Here is a 23,804-nt window from a genome sequence, read left to right on the forward strand (position 1 = left end):
TACTTTCAGCTTAAACCCTGGCTATGGATGGCTGAAAAACATTCTTTTCTAGGATCTGTGACTTGACAGATGTTAAAAATTAAAACTTGCTTTCAGTTTTTGCAAAAGACTTTATTGTGTAACTACTGCACTGTGGTCACAGCGACTTCAGAACAAGTATAATGTGCAGTTTTTGACTCCGCAGTGAACTGAAGGCACATTCATTGACACTCCTTATAAAGCTTTCTATAGACAATTCATAAATTGACCTTTTCCTCTCTGACTGACTTAGAGCAAATACAAAACTGTACACGAGCCAGGGGAACACATGGAGCACATACAGTGAAGGTAAAGAAATTAAGTTCATGTACAGAGAGACAATGATGTCTACAGGGATCAAATAAATGTAGAAATGCCATATACAAATTTTAATACAAATATCTATAAAAATCAGAAAAATGAATCTTAGTTTCAAATAGAACTTTTGGGGAAATTACAGTTGATATAAGCTCCCTAATTATTTCAGTTGGAGAAGCATTAGTTTGCACGATCCCTACAAATTAATTTACACTGCCCTTACAGTGGAAATTATCAGACCAGCCAGTCCAGTCTGCTGCACAGAAGACACCTGCAATTCAGAATTAAAAAAATAATGGCTACTTTCCAATGTTAAAGTGGCTCTGTCAAGGGTGGGAGAGCCTTAGGAGGAGTTAGAAGAGCACTGCTGGAGCAGCAATGTGTGACAATTATCACAGACACGGACGGGTTTGGGGTAGGATGGCAGCGCGAGTTCGTTACTGGAACAAGTGTTGCAGAAGATGTCCCCGCAGTTTCTGCAGTGGTGCTACAAAAAAAGAGTCAGAATGAGCACAGCTGCCTAAAAACAGCATTGGGAAGAGAAGTCAGGCCCTGGGAGCTGTGTCCGACTCCACTGAGTCCCTCCACTTCCCACCAAGCCCAGCCCTCCCAGCAGCACTTCCCCCTGCGCAGGGCCGAGCACAGGGCCCGGCTCGGGGACAGCCAGGAACAGGAGCAGGAGCCGGAGCCGGAGCGGGCCTGGCCTGGCCGCGGAGGGAGGGGCTGCTCAGGGAGGGGCTGCGCTGGCCTGGCCGCGGCTGCCGGGCACTGAGCAGCGCCAGCCACAGCAGCTCTCCACCGAGAGCACCGAAGCAGGGAGCAGCATTATTTTTGGGTGGTAAATGCCAAATGATTCCCTATATGTTTATCATGCCAACAAGATTTGGAATCGAACAGGTTCAGTCTTTCCTAGCAAGGTATGCAACAGCACCGCTTTTGTTTTCCATGGATTATTTAAAAATAATCTGCTGAACCACATTACCTTCCTTCTTGAGATGGAGAATTCCTTTTTACATTGCTTGCAGTGAGTTGCTTCATCATCCTTCAGCCACGTATGACCCTGGAAAATTGGTATGAAAACCATGCTGGAGATACAAATAGACTTAGAGGCATTTTACCAACATTGTTGGTATTTTTCAAAATCCACCTTTTAAAGCAGAATAACCACGGTGAAATTTGAAGGTGTTAAATGAAATTCTTATGCTTAGTCAAAATATCCACGAGAGAGTACCTTTAGTGCTTTATTTACTTCTTTAATGTCTTCCATCTTCAGCTTCGATCTGGAAAAAAGAAATTATGCCCTGCATGACTTTTTATTTAGTTGTGTTTGGTTTTCCCTGCCATTCCACTGTTGAGCCACTAAAACCAAACCCCAATTCTTCAGTCAGCTCCCTGTTACCCATCTGAACCACTCACTATCACTGGGAAACTCTGTCAACTCAAGATTTGCCCCTTTTTCAGTATAAACAGAATAATGTAGGAAAAGCACAGTTCCACTATAAGAACTAAACATTTCCTTTAATGTTTCCTCTCAGACAGCTCACTCTGAGAAGATCCTCACTTTCATTTCATGGCTCTTTAGTTTCTCATACATAGTAATTGCCAACTAAAATTCTCACATCAATTGATTTTTATAAATAAATGAGGTTTAAAATTCTTGGCATTAGTCTGATACTGCAGCTTAGGTCACTTACAGGAGTTCTGTTCCCTAGAACTTACTGGCTGAGATGAAGTCCCATTTCTTGAAGAGCTTGCTCCTGCTCCTCACGGACCTTCTTCAGCTGCTGCTTCTCATCTTGCAGTTTTCTCAGCTCCTATAAAATCGAGCACAAATCAAATTTTTTGTGCACTGCTTGACCTAAACCTCGATCAGTCTACCCAAGCAGTTCACAAGAATCAGCTCCTTTGCAAACCCCCCTCTTTCTAAGGCTTGATTTTTAAAATTCCAAGGGGGAACTACCCACAGGTTCTGCACAAACAGAAAGGAATCATTTAACCATATTTACCAAGAAAAGGAAGATTTTCAGGCTTTGACCATCCTTCAACATAGCTAGAAAATGGCAGTCCTGTGCCAACATAGGAGCACACAGGTACAGGTGCACAACTGTGTCCTCAGAAACTGCTCCATACATGGCAGCAAATCCTCTTCAGGTTAAAAAGAATGTTCATGCTTAAAAAATAAATCACATTCAGTTGTGAATGCTTGAAACTGTGCATACCTTTTTCAGTCCTTCCATCTGTTGCAATTCTGTTTTAAGCAGAGTGGTAGCATCCTTCTCTTGGTGCAGTTCTTTTTGCAAAGTTTGTCTCTGTTCCTTTTCGGATTTTAACTCCTTTTCCAGAGTTGAGCTATTTAAAAATAATTCATTCTAAAAAAACCCTATAGCAGAAGAATATCCTATAGCACTTAAGGATAGCAACAGTGTGAGAAGTAGAAATCTTGTCCAAAAGAGGGCAAAACTAGAGTGGTGTTCTGGGAAAGGAAAGAACAGGCAGCAGACGTCAAAAATGTTAACGCTGTTAACATTTAACATATGTTAACATTTTCAAGTCACAGAAAACAAACAGCAATGAAGGGCTAGAAGAAAAACAACCAACCAAAAGACCCCGAAGAAACCAATCCCCACAAGTTAATATTTTACCACCTGTGTTTAAACTGTTGTGTTTAAAAAAGACACTCTATCCTGCAGTCTGAACAGTGAAAGAAGATTTTTCTATTGGTCTTAGAAATCTTTAGAGGATTAACATTCCCTGAGAAAACACCCATAAGTCCCTTCAAAAATCCCAGTCCCTTTGTATTACAGTCAGTTCTATGCTCAGCCTACAAGCCTGACCATACCTATCTCCTGATTTATTAAAAAAACAATTGAGAGCTCCATTGCTAGTTGGAATGGGCAGATTTTTTGCTGCTACTCTGTGCTCTAAATTAGATGTTCTGGAAAAAACATGTCAAAATCCTGATGCTAACTGCACACTGCACAGAAGTGCTGTGCTTCCCTGGGTCCTGTCTGTCAATGTTGAAGCCAACAGAATTTCAAACTCCACCCATCATTAGACCTGAGCATAAAAGAAATAGAAAACACTTCTTAAAGAAACAGCAAAGGGAAGGAAAACACCTGCTCAGATTAAATACCATTTGCTGTCCAGCTGGGCCATCTGCTGCCGACACGAGTTGAGCTTCCCAGCCAGCTCCTGCTTCATCTTATTGCACCGTTCCTCTGCTGCCTGCCTGGCCTTCTCTGCCTGCTGCAGCCTGCATGGGAAGGAACACAGACATTTGTTTTCAATTCACTCCTTCCCTGCACCCTCTCACTCTCTTCTTTTAGTGTTACCACAGGGATCTTTATAAAAGCTTGAACTGAAAATGCTAGTAGAGGAAAAAAAACTTTCAGAAGCAGTTGTTTCTGAAAGAAACCCAAAAGCAAAGTCACACCTGTTCTTAAAGTGAAGTTAACATGTTTTTCAATAGCCTGCTTATGGAAAGAGCTATGGTTTTCCAGAGGGTCAGTTAAGGACATGTTTGCCTGGGAAGAGAGAACAGCAAGCATAGAAGGATGAAGAGGAGGAAGTAAAAAAGCTCATGCTGGCACACAGGCCCCAATGTCTATGGGTCATATGGAAGGTCATCCTGTAAAGGTTTATACTAGAAACTTTCTACTGACTTCAATGTTGACTTTCTGATCTTGCAATTATTACCTCTTTTCCATTTGTTTCATAGAGGACATCATCTCATTTGTTTTTCCTTCAAAAGAGGATATTGCTTCTGTTTTCTCTTGTAATGAACACTCTGCATTCTGTAGGGAATAGTGAACAGTGTTTAAAATCTGCCACCAGAAAAAGAATTTTCAGCTTGCTAAAGGCCATGCCTGTGTCTGACTAGAATGTGCAAACAAAATGCTGATAATTCCAGAGCAGACATTGCTCCAATTGTTTTGTTACAACCAGAGAAAAAACCCAAACCACCTTAACTATGTTTTGACCTATGAGATCAGCTACAAGCCAAAAATGTTCTCTTCAGAAAAAGCCTGAAGAAACAAAACCAGATTAAATTGACAGGATAAGAATACCAATGATGATTTGAATGTAACAACTGCACTCAGTGGGCATGGAACCAGGAAGCAAAAAAACCCCTCAAAATTACTGCTTTCAAAAGCAAAGGCACACCTCAGCACTGGGACTTTGCTGACTTGCAAGTGTCTGGGAAGGAGGCAAGGACCTGGGTAAAGCCTGAAACAGGCATCAAGGAATAGGCCATAAAAATTGAGAGAAATCCTCCCTGGATTTCTGGAACCAGGTGTGGGAGAGAAAGGCTTGCTGAACTCCTGCTTCATGCATGGAGAGGTTAGTTAAACTATTGTTTCATTAATGGAAACAAGCTCTGTATATTTTGTGTGAGCACTGCTACACCATGGCTTCCTTGTAGAAATGCCTATCATACAGTTCAACTGAAAAAAACGTTAAACCACAATCCACCCAAAGAAAAGAAACCCCACAAAACCATCCCCAGCCCCCTGTACATACCTGGGATTTGTGAAACATCTGCAAGTTAATGGCCTTCACTTCTTCTAACTGTTGGCGAAGGGCAACTAAAGTGTCTTGTTTTTCATGAGTATCTTTTTCCAGAAGTTTCATGGCAATTTCCATTTCTGTTTTCATTCCAATTTGTAGCTCCAACTCTTTCTCTAGTTCCTTACAAAGAGATGGAATTTCCTAGTTACTGCTGCCTAGCCATAGGTCAGGGATAAAACCCAGACAATCCCATACACAAACGGTGTCTCTGCTATAATAATGCCAGTGGTTTCTTAATGCTTTTTATTTCCAACATTCCAAAAGCCCCAATTCCCAGTACCTTACAGACACTGTAAATGACCAATGCCCAGCATCTTGCTTGCAATTGCTCTATGAATTCTGGACAGCTGCAAAAGGTGCACAGCTGTCATCTTGTATTTGTAATGTTACCACAGGCTGAATCCTGTGTCCTTCACTTCACTTTCTATAGTTAAGTTTCCTTACCAGCCTGATTTTTTTTTCTTCTTTCAACTGCTTCCAAACATCACTGTACATTTCATCAAGGCCCTGGCGAGATTGCTTGTAAGTATCCAATTCTACTTTTGTATCCTCTTTTGTTACCTACAAGAAACATCAGCTACATAAGATCACAAAGTATTTAAAGTATCTCTTTAATTCTTGTGTGTAACACAGCATTTCAATGTGCTATTTCAAGTAAAATCCTACTGGTTTACAATCAATGACCTCGTAAACATTAGTAAGCTGAAATTTCAAAGACACAGCAATGATAAAAATACTTCAATACTTTACACTTTTTACTTTAATACTTCTAATACTTTGAATTTGTTCTTCCTTCTGCAAGTGTATTTTGGGTGTGTAGTAAAGAACAGTAAAATCTACTGCCGGAGCATACAACACCCAAACCCAGTGACCTGCATAGCAACGTGCTCAACTGTGCTGAGCATTCCAGTGCACAGTGGGCTAGGGAGAACTCACTACAGCTGACCACAAGAGATCACTTATTTTAAGGATCCTCATCATCTCTAAACAGGTGTCCCACCTCTACACTTTTTTCACTCCGTTCACGAATTAATTCATTCTGTTGTTTTAGCTGCTGCTGCTCTTCCTGAAGGGATCCAATTCGGTCAGTAGCTGCTGCAAGCTGTGTGGAGAGAACAGATCTATATTTACTCACTGGGCAATCCTGCAGCATCTGGAGCAATTCTGAAGTCAGTAGCTCAGTCTCTGCAGCAGCTGTGCTGCTCACTTCCCCTTCTGCTCTCCCCAGGAGCTGCTTGACCCTTCTGCAGCCATACCCACTGTCAGCCAAAATTAATGTGCCCACCAACATTTGTGCACCAACTTCTGCTTCACACCCTCATCAATTATTTTAAATTATTACATGAGTAAAGAAATGCACCATAATGTAAAGGGCCAAAATCCACCCTGGATCTGTGGTATGAACTAGTACTCACACCAAGCCATGCCAGTCTGTCCAGTCCCCCCAGCTCACCAGTATCTACTCAAATATTTTAGGTGCAAGGTATAGTCTTAGGGAGTTTTGTCTCTGATGAAAAAGAGCTGTGAGAAATATTTAACAGACCAGATACAAACCTCTTCCTGGAGTTTTGAATTGGTCTTTTCTAAACAGTCTATTTTGTTCTGGAGATCTGCAACTGTGCAACTGCAGCAAGGAAGAGAGATGCATAAAAACAATAAATGAAGTGTCAATGTTCAACTTTTACTCCTAACCTCAACAGTATTTTTACCATCTTTGGTAAAAGATGTAATTTTTACCATAAAAGATGTATTTTTACCATACTTTGGTGAGCTGGGGAAAAACCCAGAGGAAGAACAACTGTCCCTCTCAAGCACTAAGAGGACCATGTCCTTCTGCTGGCAGCCCTGTTCTGGCTTAACTTTCACAGTTGTAACACCTCTCCTGCTCAAGAGGGTAAGGGAGGCCTGCTTGTCCCACTGAGCAACCTATGGGGGAAGAGTAGAGACTCTTCCTCCAACAAATGAATTTCCAGATGCACTTGCAATAGTTTCTCTTGAAAAAAATAGTTTCAAAATGTTTTGTTAATCACTCTCAAAAAAGTAAACTATTACACACACTTGCTTTCCACATTGCATGTACCTGCAGAAGAGTAGGACTACAAAATGAAACTAAGATTTTTGGGAAATAATCAGAAAATTTCAATATCAAACAAAAATCTACAAGACTGGCAGCAGAGACATTCAAAGTCATGCTGGAAAAGCTAAACAGGACAAGTGCTGTATATGAGAACAGATGAAAATCCCACCTTAGATGTCGGTTCAGTTCTTCCACATAATGCTTCTGGTCAAGGACAGCTGTAATCCCTCCATCTCTAGTTGTAAAAGTGAGAATGTATTGATTGAGAAGAAACTCATTCATTTTAAAGTGCTATTCTGTACTAGGGCTTTCAGCATATACCTGCTAACAGAGCTAAAATCCTTTCTTTATAAAAATACTTGTGTCTGAGCTGGATCAGAAGCACCAGTGAGGTGAAGCAGCTGCTTGGCTGCTTCTCAGCAGCTCCAGTGAAGTGCTCTGAACTGACAGAAGCACATAAAATATGAAGATCCCTTCATTTGCTACAGGTCTTAGATGACCTTAGAAGTCTTGATCTGTGTTGCTAACTGCAGTCTCAAATCTAATATTTCACTTAAAATTACATTTTTTCCTCCATAACTGATCTCTCCCTCAAAGACAGCTGCTTAGTTGAGAGGGTTTCTGAAACTGTGCTTAGAAACAAAGCAGTGAGCTGGCAATGGGCGACTTGGCAAATCATCTCTTCTAAAACCAAATAAAACCACAATCTAATATTTTGTGTACTTTGAATTTGGCCCCAGCTCAAGACTCAAACTCTCCAAATTGTTGTTAAAACTACCACAAATTCAGTCTCTGAAAGATACTACTTTTGTTTAGGTAAAAAAATCTGGTTTGGGTTCTCCATTTTGGATGATTAATAGTTTGAAATCTCCAGCACTCCCATCCTCCCACAGACTGTCTGACAGGTTTGTTCTACAAAAACTGTAATGATTTAGGATTATTAATTCACCATACATACTGTTTGCCATCACTGTCCTGTGTTTCCTTAAGGTACAAGGAAAAATCAATCACTCCAACCTGAAAAATAGATTTAAGATATTAACACACCTTCACAGTGCAATTATCTGTAGAAGCAGGCATTACTGTATATTTGGAAAATGATAAAAATCTGAAGTTTAGAGAGACAAATAATACCTATATTCTTCCTGGCTGATGCAAACATACAAGCTAGCATTTGTCATAAAAGCATCAAAGTAACCATATTATGTGTGAACAGTTTCCTTGCAGTTATTAGTTTTGACAGTGTTTCCATAAACTGCTACTTGTGTACTTTCTTTTAATTCACTGAGGGAAACACAACAAGCTTCAACAGAGGCCATGTTGGAAAGAAATCTGGACCCATCTCAGTCAAGTATTTATAGATGTACTTAATTCTACTAGAATCCTATACCAACTGATCCTATTTAAGCTTTAATCTTCACCTGGGAATCCAAGTCTTCTCCTTTCAAGCAGAGGTTTGCATCAATAACATTCAGTCCAACCAGCAGACCCACAATAACTGCTCCTTCCTCCTCCATCATCAATGCATCAGGTTCATAAAATTCACTGGAACAAACAGTACAAGGCATCACTGCACATCAAACAGTTATAATGGCACTTCCATCACTGAAATCATATAAACAGTAATGCAGCCTTTGCAAAACTCAGCTGAGTTCTCATTTATTGAATAAGGCAGAAGATTTAGAACTCTCTCAGAAAATACTCTGCAAATTCCTCTGTAGATTCACTGCAAAAAGAATTAACCACTTGTTCTTCTGCAGGCTGCAAGAACAAGCTTTAACTGGTCAATTAATGTCTCTCCCTGGAGCTACAGGGGATATCAATGTTTCAGGAATATTCAGGAATACACGTCTGTGCTGTTACCTTAAGAGATGCTTATGGTCCAGGAGTACTTTGAGATAATCTGCCAGTTTCTTTTGCATGAGTGCTAGATAAAGCCAAGCCCTCCCTCTGCCCACAGCAGTCCTAAAATGAAAAAACACATGTTTTGGTAAAACCAAGGTGTTTTATTAACTAGATTTGTGCAATTCAAAATTCTCAGTTTACAAAGTGAGAGGAAGGACATTATTTACTAAAAAACAACAACAAATCTCTGGGGAAATGAACTGTTGTCTCCAGAACAAAGAACATTTAAGTATATTCCTTTCTTCAGGGAAAGTATATTGTAAAGTCTTCTTAATTTGAAAACCCATACATATTGTCAACTACCACCATAATCCAACCATTAATACATCCTAGTATTAAAAAAATCAAATCTATCTCAATCATCCTGAATTACTCAAACCAAATACTATCAGCACACACACAAAAGGATATAAAATCATGAAAAGGGGGGAAAGAAGAGGAAAAAATTCCTGTGAATACTTTAGTTATTTTTAACAAGGTTATAGAAGTTTCCAAATGCTGTTTTCAATCTGACATCGTTGTTTGAGTCAGAAACTCTGAATATTTTGAGATATCCTCCTTATCTCTTGGAGAAGTCAATGCCTCCTACACACCCTATTTTTTTCCTTTGGGAACAAAAGCTTGTTAAGGAAGCCAAGAGACTACAAGAAAGATTCCTTTTCCCAGCAGTATGAGCAAAATGCATCATCCCCAACAATTAACTTACTTCAACTCTGGCAGATTTTTAACACTGGTTGCTATATCTGATGCTTCAGGACAAAGTTTTTCCACTAGTTCCAAAGGACCAAAAAATGATTTGTTCTGTCCAATAAAACTCTTCTTCACTAAAGGGAGCATACAGAGAGATTTGTGAGGAAAAATGACAGGCTTCCAACTCCAAAATTTTAGACAAAATTTACTTGTTACTTTGTCTTATCAGTTTATAACATGTCTGCGGAAAGGGGGCATTAAAAATACTCTGACAGTTTAGGAGGCACAAAATACAGGATGTACAAGGGTAACCACATAGTTATATCTGCATTACTGATTAGCATAGTGTTTACAGAACTAATAATGTCATTCAGAAGTCAAGCTGGAGACATGACAGATTCCTTGATCTGTCTCTCCTCAGCCTGGCAGCCAATGCCCACCTTTGAGCCCGTGCTTGAGGCAGTGCTCCAGCACCACGAAGAACTGCTGCAGTGGTGGGAAGTCAGAGTCCAGGGTCCGGCCCAGGCTCAGGGCTGACTGGATGAGGATTTTGATGCTGAGCTTCATCATGTTCATGAGGTTGGCACGCTCCTCCATGGTGTGACACCGTGTACCTGGGGGCACATGGGTGGGGAAGGGAAAGCTGCTTTACAGTCCCAGAATCAAACAGGCTGGAGAAGACCTCTGAGATCATCGAGTCCAATGCATGATGAAACTAGGCCAGGGCACTGAGTACCAGATCCAGTTTTTCTTTAAACAGCTCCGGGGACAGTGACTCCACCACCTCCCTGGGCTGCCCCTTCCAATGTATAATCTCACCTTTCTCTGAAGAAATATTTCCTAATGTCCAACCTATACCTCGCCTGGTGCAGTGTAAGATTATATGCTGTAATCTTATCACTGGTTGTCTGGGAGAAGAGCCCGACCCCCACCTGGCTACAGCCTCCTGTCAGGGATTGTAGAATGATAAGGTTATCACCCTGATTCTCCTTTTCTCCAGACTAAACATTCCCTCAGCCGCTCCTCAGAGGAGCTGTGCTCCAGAACCTTCCCCAGCCCTGCTGCCCTTCTCTGGGCCCGCTGCAGCCCCTCAGTGCCCTTCCTGAACTGAGGGGCCCCGAACTGACCACAGCACTCGCGGTGTGGCCTCCCCGGAGCCGAGTACCTGGGGACAATCTGTACGGAGACGCTGCGCAGCTTTTAAAGACCCCTCGCCGCCGTGCCCCAGCTGGGCCTCCATCCTGCGGCGGGGGCGAGCTGGGTTAACCCCCCCTCAGCGCTGCGCCCAGCCCCTGGTGGTGGGGACACGGCCCCAGCCCCGGCCCGCGGGGTTCGTACCTGAGCGGCGGGGCCGGGCCGGGGGCCCCGGGGCTGAGGGAGCCCGGCCCGCCGCGTTACCACGGCTACGGCGCGCGCGGCGGGGCCGGGGGCGGGCCGGCCGCCATCTTAGAGCCGTGTGAGGGGCGCGGGGCGGGCTCGGCCCGGCCGGGGCTTGCTGCAAAATGTGGAATTATGTACAGATTTCCTGAAAGAAGGAATGTTTCTCGATCTTTGTAAGACTTCAAGCCTAAGCAACAATAAGGGTGATCTAAGCCGTGGAACATCAGCTAACGAGCAAGGTGTAAGTGACGCCCAGGTGTTACAAAGGCGAATCACTGGTAGGTAGAGTTGCCTTGTTAAGGTTTAGGGCTGGACATGCTTCAGTGACCTGAGGCCTAGGGGAGGTTGATAAAAGGATGTAGCACTGAGAGTGGATTCAAAGGATGCAGAATTTATGTGCTGCAAGGTCGGCCTGAGGCTGAGTCAGGGAGGTTTATGTTGAGATCAGGAAAAGGTTCCTCACCCAGAGGGTGGATGGGCTCTGGAATGGGCTCCTCATGGCAGTGGTAACAGCACCAAGCCTGACAGAGCTCAAGGAGCGTTTGCACAACACTGTCAGACTCATGGTATGACTCTCGGGGATGCTCCTGTACAGGGCTAGGAGTTGGACTCAATGATCCTAGTGGGTCCTTTCCAACCCAGAATATTCTATGATTTTATGACATTAGGCAGAACCCCCAAGATAAGGAAGAAGCTCATAAAGCCAAGGCAGCAACTGTGCTCAATCAGCTCTGACTGGGTAGAAGGTAATTCTGGCAGGGGCAGATTGTGACCACTGACCCAAGAAACTCACTGACCCAGAAGAACAGATAGCCTGAACATGCAGACTAATGAGCATGGGAAGTGAGGATATCAATGACCAACAGAAGATAGAATGGTAATTAATAAGAGAACTAGGGAATTTGTAACCAATGAACGTCAATGCCTAATGCCTAAAATACTGAAAAGTTTTGGTAGTCATGCTGGCTTTGTGGATTTGCCACCCAGTGCCCTTTCTGTGCAAAACCATAAATAAATCAAATGCCTCCACTCCATGCATGGATTGGCCTCTTGCAGACCAAGTGAAAGAACCTGTTTTGGGACAACAGGGGGAGTGGGACCAGGACCAGCTCCCTTGCTTCTTAAGGCACCTACAGGCTCTGACAGGAGCTGCCAACCACAGCCCAGTGGCCACCAAAATCCCGTTTTAAGCTACTGCTGTTCAGCAGGACTGTCTTGCTGTCACCTGCGGGTCACACATGGCCACACTCTGCAGAAAAAGCAGTGGCAGAAGCCCCAGCCCTGTGTCAGTCACACCCAAGATGGTTAACAATGTTTTTAAGATCATGCAAAAGTCTCTCCAGTGTTTTCCTTTTTGTGCATACAATGTTAATTTAGGGTTAAAAATGAGCAAAACTCCTTGTGTCACAAGAGAGAAAACAGAGTCATTCTAAATCTAACTGACCTTAATAACCACAATACACACAAAATGCTGTCATCTCTGCATGCTACTCTATAGTTCATTGTATATATACTATATACAGTATATACAATAGTATATAATCAGTGTACATTATATTATAGATTCACATATATATAGAAGGAGTACACTGTATATTGCCTGTAGCCTCAAAACTCTATATAACGTATTGACATGAGGCTGAGGATTAAAAGCACCATAATATTTAGAATTTTGATCTCAGTATTGTGAGGTTATACATCAGGAACAGAAAAAAAGCTGCACAAACAGAAAACCAGAAACTTTGGGTTGTTCCAAAGCAATGTTAACCATTTTGATAATTTTTTGAATTTGAATTTTTACTTACCAGGAATACTTTGCCTCTACACCTTGCTCAAGGTACACATATTACCCACAAGACTTAAAAAAATAAAATACCATGAATGAAAAGCTTTTTATGAAAACAATTTTAAACTGAGAAATGTCTTAATATCAGTTTGCATTAAGTTAAATAATTACTCAAACAATATTTTTTTAGACTGTTGCAAATTTACACAGTCAAGTACATCTTTTGCAAAACTGTGCAGGTTGGTACATGCAAAATAAACAGGTATTAGACACACTACCAAAGCCAAGCTTTAAAGATTAGGAACCAGGTTACCCAGTGCAAAAGATCAGAGATGTGATGCTGCAATCTTTAAGAATGCAGTCACACAGTTTTGTATCTTATTCAACTCAAGAGATTTGCTTCAACATCTTTTTGAAGCCACATGCCTTGTTTACTGTAATTATTGAGCATACTTTGAAGTCAGAAAACACTGAAGCACAAAGGAAAGCTCACAGTTCTCCATGCCTTGGTCTTTGGGACTGCAAGACTTTCTTGATTCATTTTCTTTAGATTTGAAGCTTCTGGCCTCTCTGCAAGGCAGGACACAGTGGCAGACACTGGTTTTAGAATGGGGTTTATGTGTTTAGAACATGTGATCAACAGATCTGAAGTAGCAGATAGAGGTTATAAAATCTCTGGAAAAACACAACAGCAGGCAACAAGCTCCAAGTTTTCCACAAGTGGTCTTGCAGGCCTTGGCTTATTTCTTAAACATACCTGCTTTAATATTTAAGTGCTTGGTCAAAGGTAAGTAATATTGAACAGGCAGAACAGGTGCCTTAGCATCTGTTCACATTTCATATACAAGTTATGAACTGATTTTTCACACACAATTTTCCATAAAACTTATCAACATATTATCCAAATCCTTTGAACAACGTGGGAAGGTTGTGGTGTGTTCCCTTCCTTTACAAGGAAGAAGTGGAAAGGTTATGGTAAAAGTTCCATTAAATGTGGGAGCTTCATTTCGGGTAGAAGAATATTTTATTCCCTGCCCCTTGCCAAATGCTGTGTGTTGTTTTCAATTACATCTATCCACAGCATTATTCCAAAAGCAAACAAAGAACCTGGGATATTCTACACTCTGTCAGGTTAGATCTCAAGTGTGCAAGATGGGCACTTGGGAAACAAACCTGTAGCAAGTTTGGTGTAAGACTTTGAGATGCAGGAAAAGAAAAGAGTCTATTTTTTCAGGACAATTAAGCTTCAACTCTGACTATGCAACATTGAGGAATTGTCACAAAAAAATGAAGAAGTCCATCAGCAGTAACATTGCCCCATGCTGTCACAACTCATCTGCATGGAACTTCCCTTGAGTACTCAGTACCATTAAAAACAAAAAGGTCAGCACCAAACAGAGCAAAACTGAGCTCCAGTGCTCCAGAACAATTAAGCACCAGTCTGAGACTGGAGTACAAGGCTCCAGGCCCAGTTTCTGCTGCATTTGAATGGGTTTGGGTTTTTTCCTCCCACATTATAAATATTGCTGAGATTTATTTTCCATATGATTCAACTAAAGCCATTTTAATTCAGTTCTAAGATATCTGTCCACAAATCTGTAGGGCTGCTAGATCTACAAATGCCAATGTTGAACAAAGCAATCTGAGGTTAAACTGAAGGCAGTTTTAGTGTAGTTAAAAAGTAACTTATAACAAATCTGTAACTTAGTGTGCTGGGCTAGTCTCTGACATGAAAGGTACAGAGTTTCCTTCCCGGAACCAACAGCACTGGAGGGAGAATGTGGAATTTTGAGAGATCCCTCAGCGCAGCCAGGCTGCTGGAGCTTTAAAGAGAAGGAGAAAAGGCAGCAAATAAAACAAAAGCAAATTTCTTCAAATATAAGAGTTTAGGCTTCTTCTGGTTATAATGCATTTCTTAAATTCTAGATCTCTGTCACTTGTTTAATTTTACTTCAATACAAAACTGCAGCATCTTAAAAAAAAAAAAAAAGAAATTCAAAGTAACACCCATGCACCACTGACACGACCCAGCAGCACTTACGGGAGCGAACTCATTTGCGCACCACAAAAGCGAGTTTACTAAAGAAGCGGAGCCGTACTTGTCTTTGCCGGGCTGTCACTGCTGCCGGGCTTGGACACCAATCCCACCAGGGATGCGGACTTCAGGGCGCTGCCATAGCCCAGCGCCAAGTTTTCCGAGGCTTTCCTGGCCAGAGACAAGATCGGAGCAGACCACCGCCCTTCCTCCGGTTTCGCCTTCTCCTCGTTCCTCAGCTCGGCCGCGTCAGGGAGCTGTTTTTTGTCAATAATCTCAAAGTCTTCCTCCTTTCCCGCGGCGGGCGCGGCGCGGCGCTCCCCGGCAGCCATCTTGGACGGGTCACATGACCGCGGCTCGGGAGCCGCCCCCGCCCCGGGTGAGGGCCTGGGGCTGGGGCTGGGACCGGGGGACCGGGCAGGGACCGGGAACCGGGGCAGATCCCAGGAATCAGGGCAGATCCCGGGAACCAGGGCACGTCCCGGGGCCCGGGGTAGATCCCGGGAACCAGGGCACGTCCCGCGGGCAGCGTGAAGCACCTGCGCAAAGAGGCAGGGCTGTAAGACAGGCCTGGCCAGGACAGAACACTTCGCTTGGTGTTCAGAGTTAAAGGGCGTGGAAGATGAGGAAAGAGTTCACCTTTGAACAAGTTAGGAAAGGAACAAAAAGTACAGGTTTTTACTTCTATCTGTGTCCCCAGACATAGTTTTCAATAAAAAAAAATAATGTGTTTTGACGTCTAAGATTTACACAGTTCAGTTGTGACAGCTTAACGAGATCTCTACTACTCTGCCTGTGAATCAAGTCGTTGTGACTTCAAGTGGAGGATTGGTATCACAGGTGCACTGCTGTGAAAAGGAATTGTCCTCATCACTGACATGAAAACAGCTACTCAGTAAAGCCACTTCATTAATGTGTATGGGATGGGTTTGGTAGAAAGATCTATCACGAAGGGGAACTGAAATTACCCCACTATGAAAATTTGATCTTGCTGTGTGCCTCAAATATTGATGTAGCCTAATGATGTAAGGTTTGTTAACTGTTTTTTCATGCAGCAGCTGCGTCTGTTTGAGATATGTCATTCATTTAGTCACGAGGTAGTGGATGCTGCATATGAGCTTTTTATGCTACATAGAGGAAAGTCTTTGGGGTGTTTTTTTTTTTTTTAAGAAATAGGCGAAGGAGGCTAGAATAGGAGAGTTGAAGGTCAATTTAGTCTTGTAGCAATATAAATCTTCAGAGCTCTCTCTCTCTATATTTTTTCTAAGATAAGCTACTTTATGATTGATTCTGTCTTCTTGGCTTCTTCGACTCTGAAAATTTAACAACTTGTGTTACACAAAGCACACGGAAGCTCTTGTATTTTTGTTGAGGATTCAGAGATCAGCAGCCTCTTATTCACCCATGATTCAGATGAGCTAAGTATAGGCTTTAAGCTACTTTTGCTAAAGGCTGCTAGAGTTAAGTTCTGCTCCATCTTGTGGACTCCAGCAGTATTGGGCTGTTCGTAAGGAAATAGCTCAGCTCCGTATGTTGCTGTCTTGCAGTTGAATATATGAATCTACCTCTTGAAAGGAGTGAGACTTGATAGTGATTTTCTGCCTTTCATTAACTACCCAGTATTAGAGTCAGAGTGGAGAAGGTAGACTTGAATAGAAGCAGAATTATAAGCATTAAAATAATATTTTTTTTCCCAATGCATCTGAAGAATAGGGCATAAAAGTTTTGTGACTGGGAACATAAGATTAACCAAGGGTCCTCTTTACCTCATTATGTTGCTCACTTAAGATAAGGATGCCTCAGACTCCTCTTTACAGCCTCACAATGAGCTATTTTGTAAAAATATGAAGTGCAGCTATCAAATAGTTGTGATCATCTTTTCTTATGTTACTATTAAAGAAACATTTGATATCTTTTTCCAAGTGTCTGATGAGGAAAATTTATACTGTGCATAATAAATGTGCTCAAACTTTTGCTACACATGATTTAATTGTGCTTCACTTACTACTATTTGGTCAAAATTACTTAATCAGCCACTGATTGCTTTAAATCCCCTCTGTCCTCACACTTTTTATTTTAAAGCAAGCAAGAAGTCTTGTGGCATTGTAAGGGAGCCCTAAGTTAAAGAGACTTGTTTTGTTTACGAAGTACAATTTCCTAAGGGGTCATTTGGGGCAGCCAAGGAGAGTGAAGTTAATGCAGAATACAGCTTTGAGCACATTAAATAAAAAATGAAAAAACTCAAAACCAAAAGTGATGTAACTTTGGTTTCAGTTCACTGATCTATCAGGGAGGGGCACTGTGCATGAATAACTTTGATTACTTCAGCTTGGAGATCGGGCTTGTTTTGGTCTTCTGCAGATGATGGTATTTCAGCACTCTTTTCTTTTCTTTTTGCAGACCACTGATCCAGCTCTTGCCACTCGTGTGAAGATGAACAATATTTTCTTTTGAAAACCCATTTTGTGGCTAGTTTTTGTCTGCCATAAATGCCAGTTCTGTGTAATCACAAAAATACTTAAAGTAGTTAGGGCTCATTGAAAAGTTAGGGGACTAAATGACCCACTTACAACTTTTTGCTTTTCCTAACTGTAGAAATCAAAGTGTTTCTAAAGAAAAAATACCATTATGAAGCTGGGATAAGTAGAGTTTTGTTCTTTTTTCATGCAAATCTTGCACAGCTTTGTTTGGTTTTACTGACCCCCTCTTCTTTGTCTTCTTATGTGAAAGAATAAAAACTCACTTTTGAAATACTTAAAAAATAATGAATTCAAAGTATAGAAAAAGATTATTCTGGAAGAATTCCTATTTAAACAGGAAATTCTACATTTAATATAAATGTCTGGCTAGCAGAGTGGAAAATAATTAATTTTAGAATAAGAGAAACTAAATTTTTCTGATACTTTCAGAAAGACAGTTTCTTTGGCTAATTCCTATTTATCTCAGATTTATTGTTTTTTGAGAGGTAATGTTTTAAGGAACTTTTTTTTTGCCATTTAACATTTCAAGTTAATCTCACACTATAAATATTTTAAAACAGCAAAATGCCACTGTGTGCTAAAGGGTAAACTTTTGTGATTAGCTGTTATTTATACTTTGCATTCCTATAACTTTTTCAGTCAGCAAAAGAGATTATATGGCAAATGATCCAGTTGAGTTTTTGACCTTTAAAATGCTGGTGGGAATAAATACCAAGCGTAGCTGTAGTTGGGAATAACATAACCCCCCCCAAATGGTGTGTTATGTGTTTGACAGCATGTTATAGAAGTTTTACAGAGCAATACAAATCACAGTATTTGCTGAGAATTCAGTGCTTGCTGAGTAGAGCTGCATCCACAAGTCCTGAGCCACCACTTTGTGTGATCAGGACAAGAAGCTGTGCATGGACACAGTGCAGTCATCCAGAGTCACCTCTCAGGGACTGCAGCAGCATCAAAGAGCAGTAAAATGTTCTTTGTACTCTTCTCTCCCTCCCCATTCCTCAGACCACTGAAACATTCTTCCCTCTGGCTACTGGGGTGAGTGAGTGGCACTTGAGGAAAATGGTATTAGGAAATAATAACTTTTCCTTTGGGACACCATAAAAAAAAACTCCAAACCCTCAACAATTTCCACGTCCATGAATGAATTCCTCTCTTATAACAGTGATTAAGTAATTAGAGAAGTTTTAGCTGTTGTTCTACCTCTAATGCAGCTAAATAGTTAAGATACTTTCCTATCACTTCTAATCAAAAAGTGATTTAATGAAAACCAAAATTCCAGCTGTATAATTTCACCTGTATTGAGTGAAATAATTTTTTTAAATTTCAAAGCTACAACTTTGAAGGGAACATGAAGGCCATGTTCCCTGACCCCACTGCACCAGCTAGTGCCAACCTTGCAAAAACTCATGGGTAATGTCAGAATCAGCTGTTTCAAACTTCTTTCTAAAATCATTAGACGCCCTAAGGGGACATGGAAATATTTATAGCTGGAAGTGTGTGTCATTGTAGTAAATAAAGGAAAAGACAGTAAAATATGGAAGAGAAACTGTTGGTATGGAATCAAAAGAACAGCAGCTTACTCAGTATAAGTTTAAATCAGACAGTTAAGACCAAACACCCACCAGATATATATTGAATGACAGGCTGAAGAAAAGTCCAGGACATTTATTGTTCTACTCTGAACTATTGCCTGATTTTTAGAAAAAAAGAAATCTTTCAATAGGAGTATAGTGGACTAGAATGTGGAGTATCAGAAAGAAGGTAAAAAACAAACACACCGATTTTCGTTTAGTTATTTAACATTTGTTGGCCCTGTAAAAAGTGGCAGGGGCAGAACTTCCCAGCAGGTGACACTATGGCACTACTTTATTCAAGAGCAGCCCCTAGCGCCCAGCAAACACCACATCCCGAGAAAACACCGGAGAGCTCCCAAGAAAAGGAAAAGAACCAAGTTGAGATGCTCGTCTGAGCGACCCCTGAAACTGCTCTGTGGCAGTGGCTGTGCTGACCGAGACTCGGGGGGAAAGGAGGAGCTCCTTGGCTCCTTTTACAGGAGCTTCACTTTGGCACTTTGGGACTGCTGGATGAGTGTCCAGGAATGCTCTCTAATGGAACAATGGAGTCCTACCTGTGCATGAACCTGGGTCATTTACCAATCTTAGAGTTTTGGGTGGGATTATGAAGTTATTCGTATTTTACAGTGGATGCTTTTCTGTTACAAGTTGTTACATAATGTCCCAAGGACTTTAGGAGTAGGAAGATTTGGATAAATCTCTCCTCTCCTCTCCTCTCCTCTCCTCTCCTCTCCTCTCCTCTCCTCTCCTCTCCTCTCCTCTCCTCTCCTCTCCTCTCCTCTCCTCTCCTCTCCTCTCCTCTCCTCTCCTCTCCTCTCCCTATTTCATGCAGACAGTTTTGTATCAAGTACAACTTTGAATGTTTTATAAAAATGCTGTAAATTGACTCGACTGAGGGGCATAGGGTCAAAGGAATTATAAATGTGATTACAGGCTGAATCCTAGTAAGATTTGAATGCAGTATTTTTGAAATATGCAGACATTTTCGCTACTTAAAGCAGTTTTCAACTTGCACACATGAGAATACTTATATGTGACTTAATTAGCTGAAGAAATGGGCTCGTATCGTTATATTAATGTAACAGAAATTATGCAAATTGCAGAAGAAAATGTTAGTTATTATATCAACCAATGAAATACATTATATACTCCCTAGACAAATTTAGGAAAATACCTTTATGTTTTACAAAACCACTGTTAGTTATTTTAATCGTCTGTTTCAAAAGAAAATTTTGGAAGTTCAAAAACATTTAATCCCTTACCCAAAAACTAAAAAACATTTAGGTGCTTGCATGCAGTTCTGGTGATGCTGCACTCGTGCACTTGAGGGCGCAGTGTGGCACCAACTGGCTCAGATTTCTCCACAAAGAATTGAAGTTTTATGACTGAGTCCCCTCTGTAAGGTGTAGGACACAAAGAGTTGGAAAAATTGCAACAAGTAGTGTGAGAAATGAAATCCTGATTTTCTGCTGCATTTAATTTTCTCATTTTCTGATTTCCCTATGAGTGACACTGCATACTAATTAGTAAGATATTTAGAGAACTTAAACCAAAAGTGAAGTCAATAAATCTTTTGCTAGATTTTCCTTTATTTTAAATAGAAACAATATCTTCTCTCTCCTCTTTCATTTCCTTCCTCAGAGTGTTTTTCCTTGCAGACCTGTAACTTAAATTTGATATACCATACTAAGGGATAACTCCCAGACCCTTGGATTCAATAGGAATTTTTAGAGGGCGAAAAAGGGGAAAAATATTTTACAGATGTACAAAAGCACCTTAATTATTGACAGAATCAAAGGGAAACCTGAGCTTTGGGTTAATGCAGGTGTGCAGCTCAGCTTCACCATGTCTCTGTTATCAGGACACATTATCACATTACAGGTTTGGCTAATTTCTCATCAGGCCTTTCCATGCTTGATGAAAACTTGAGTAGGCAGGTTAGATGTTAACAGTGAGATTGCTTAGTGATCTCTGACCAGAAATCCTTTGAAATATCTTCACTGATCCATCTGAGGGAATTAATCATATGTAAGCATGTCACCTTTGGAAACAGAACTGAAAAACACAGGGCTCTAGTCACTCTAGTGGTTTAAACTAGTTTAAAGAGCCACTGGAGTGCTGCTGTTCCCCTTTTCCTGCAGCTGTGTGTTACCATGTCCTTACATAGCCCAGCTCCTGACAAGCCAGTGGCAGGTGAAAGCAGCAGGAAATGCAGGCTGGGGCTCTGTAGCATCCCAGGCCATCTGCCTTCTTGTCACCTCTTACCTCTGGCCAAAACCCCTCAGCTCCCTTGGCCATTGGCAATCTGAGCCATTTCAGTGCACTGAGTTGGCAGAAAACTAATACAACAAAAGTGAGTAATTGTTCTCCTGATTTAATGCACTGAAAATGCTCATATTTTCCAATTTGTGTATTGGGAGAATCACTTCCTATATGGATGTCCTATTCAACCTCCAGTTTTCTGTCTGCCCTGAATTCTTCACATGGCAGAGACTCCACATTAGCAAAACAGATGACAGAGTTACTACACGAGTTTTTTATCTTAAATATTCTTTTTTCATCTTTTCTCAATCATAGGGACTCCTGGCATCATACCAGCATTGGGGAAGAAAAGGACCAGGAACAGAAAGAGGAATCATTGTTTTGGTAAATCCCAAAAGCTTCAAGTGACCAATGGATCAGAGACTTTGTGATTTGGAGTTGTAGCTGAAGGAGCTGTCTTTATCTAAAGAGAATACAGAGAAAACAAGATGTGGGTATAGACTGAAGGTTTGTGTGTGCAACAGCAGGACCTCCCCAGAAACCACCAAATTATTATTCTTTAAATTCTTTCTGTTTAGATCCTCAGTTTATACTCTTCCTGACTCACACATTCACCTTGAATGCTGATGATATTGTCATATAGGCAGATGTAACTTCCTTCCTCAAATACTGAGAAACAGAGCAACCAAGGAACCATGACAGAATTTCCAGCTCGGAAAAGAAAAATAGAAGGGTCTAATAACAGCAAATGCATTTAGTGTGCTACAGGTGGCATTGATAAAAGTGCATACCATGGCAAATTTCTGTTGACATCTCACCTGGTATAATACAGATCTCTTTAAACTGTCTCACAAAATCAAGAGAATTCCTTTTTCTACAGCAGACCTCCTTCTTAGGGTGAACCTCAAAGATGAAAGTTACAGAATTGTGAAAGAGCCATAATTTAAAATAACTTAGGTGGCAATAAAGAAGGGTAATGATGGCTTCAATGAAATAAAGTGAAGATCATTACTCTTTTTAGGTGGAACTTTTAAAAAATTTCTAGCAGTGTGAAAAAAGAGACCTCTAATTGAATTGCCACTTTGTGCAAGTGGGGAGGCAAAGACACCTCTGGTAGATGGCTGTGTTTTGTTAACAGAGTGGTAATTGGCATCCCACTGTGAAGATACAGTGTCTTGCCATCTTTCCTTTTCTTCTTTGGTCTAATAATTTCAGAAGATTTTACACATTGCCCTGACTGCTGTTGGAAATTGTTTTAGTATTAGTAACTATTAGTATTAGAAATAGAAGTAGTGTTAGTATTAGTAATTGTAGCAAAATTTTCAGGACCTCTTTTGAAAAGCAAAAAAAACCCCAAACCCTCATCTGAAAATGCCTCTATGGACTGAAGTGAGGAAGGAAAAATGTGAAGCCCAAATGTAGTATAAAGGCTTAAGTTGAAGAGTTTTGCTTTTCTAATAAGCATAAACCAAACAGTTTGGTTTTTGAGTACAGTAAGAGCAATAAAAAAATCCCATCATTCTCTGCCAATTATCACTTCAGGCTGTGATCTTGTCAGAATTCATAAGCTCCCAGTGCAGTATCCAGTACTGCCAGGAAATGTTGGTATTGATTCCCCTGAGTCAATGCTTTATAATGGCTGGGGGTGAGGCCACCCAAGGCACTGTCACATAATCCTGAGGCCCTGCTTTGGTTTTTACCTATGTCAGGGTTGCCATATGCACTCTGTAAACACAGAAGGAAAAGATCTTTTCTTTCCCTGTATTATATTGGTGGGTAACCACTGCTGCCTTGGAACTCTCACAACAGGCTGACTTTTCAGGTGCATCTCCAGAAGTTCCAATTATGATGGTCCTTGCCGGTCAGGCATCCCCTCCCAGGACCTCAGTGGTACTATTGATGTTTTGTTTCTTAAAAATCCACCACCACTTTCAGGTAAAGGATAAAATCTGGAGATGCTGTGGAAGAAGTAAATGGGATTTAAAGGCAGTCCCATGTGTTGTATTTTAGTTGTAAATTGAAAAGTCATTGAGGAGTTGCATGGTGTCAGAAAAATAGTTGGTTTTGATTTTTGGAGAAAATTTTATGTTTATATATAAGTGGAAGAACTGATTGATTAAAAAACTTCACAGTTCACTATTAAGTGATGCTGGTTTATACTCATAAGGAGAAGTTTAATGGCTGAGACACTGCAGGGAAACTTAGGTATTTGTTCTATTCCCAGGTCTTGGGTAGTTTATTTATGTTGTGATGCATTGTTTATGATTCCAAACTTTGCCTTAGTGTTCTTTCTACAGAATAGTCACTGTTTTCCTTAATTTTCTCTGTGTAGGCTGTAGGCTGTTTGGAGCAGAGACTTCTCATTGTATTACTAAATGCATGTATCATGCCTGGCACAACCAGAGCTAATGTGGTTTGGGTAAGTAGATATATATTTAAAGCCACTCTTTTAAAAAAATTATTGTAAAGTGCTGCTGTTGAATTGGAGTGCTTCCAGTTAAAGCTACTTTTATGTCTGGTTAGAGAGAAAATGTTTCACAGTGAAAGCTATAAATTTTCATCAACCAAAACCAACTAAATTTGCCACAGGCTTCTAACTTCAGCTTATTATGTGTCTTTGAAAGTAAAGTATTTCTGCTATTTGTTATTTGTAGAGACTGAACTGCAAAATCTATAACTGCTCAAGAAATTATGTAGATATGATGGA

General features: G+C 40.9%; 1 protein-coding gene across 4 annotated transcripts; it reads right to left on the bottom strand.

Moving 5' to 3' along the window:
• Positions 1–90: 90 nt before the first annotated feature.
• RUFY1 (RUN and FYVE domain containing 1) lies at positions 91–15,110 on the bottom strand. 4 transcript variants are annotated; one of them, XM_066560154.1, is made up of 18 exons: positions 14,843–15,110; positions 10,018–10,191; positions 9,594–9,711; positions 8,846–8,947; positions 8,404–8,527; positions 7,941–7,999; positions 7,152–7,217; positions 6,460–6,529; positions 5,906–6,007; positions 5,350–5,466; positions 4,858–5,025; positions 4,033–4,130; positions 3,470–3,589; positions 2,556–2,685; positions 2,056–2,150; positions 1,568–1,616; positions 1,319–1,396; positions 91–823 (listed from the first exon to the last, which is right to left on the bottom strand). In XM_066560154.1, the coding sequence occupies exons 1-18, from the start codon at positions 15,108–15,110 to the stop codon at positions 680–682; spliced, it is 2,082 nt and encodes a 693-aa protein (XP_066416251.1). In that variant the 3' UTR covers positions 91–679. The 4 variants fall into 4 exon arrangements, with proteins under 4 accessions (XP_066416251.1, XP_066416255.1, XP_066416254.1 ...); XM_066560158.1 differs by lacking the exon at positions 14,843–15,110 and adding an exon at positions 14,785–14,809; XM_066560157.1 differs by lacking the exon at positions 14,843–15,110 and adding an exon at positions 10,916–11,011.
• Between the last annotated feature and the right edge of the window lie 8,694 nt (positions 15,111–23,804).

The sequence above is a fragment of the Molothrus aeneus genome, chromosome 15, assembly GCF_037042795.1.
Source record: "Molothrus aeneus isolate 106 chromosome 15, BPBGC_Maene_1.0, whole genome shotgun sequence".
Taxonomy (NCBI): Eukaryota; Metazoa; Chordata; class Aves; order Passeriformes; family Icteridae; genus Molothrus; species Molothrus aeneus.

Coding starts and splice junctions, on each gene's coding strand:
- RUFY1 (XM_066560154.1), bottom strand. CDS start 15,110: ATGGCTGCCGGGGAGCGCCGCGCCGCGCCCGCCGCGGGAAAGGAGGAA. Junction 6,530..7,151: donor GAACTGAACCGACATCTAAG/GTGGGATTTTCA, acceptor TCCTTGCTGCAG/TTGCACAGTTGCAGATCTCC. Junction 4,131..4,857: donor AGATGTTTCACAAATCCCAG/GTATGTACAGGG, acceptor TATTCCCTACAG/AATGCAGAGTGTTCATTACA.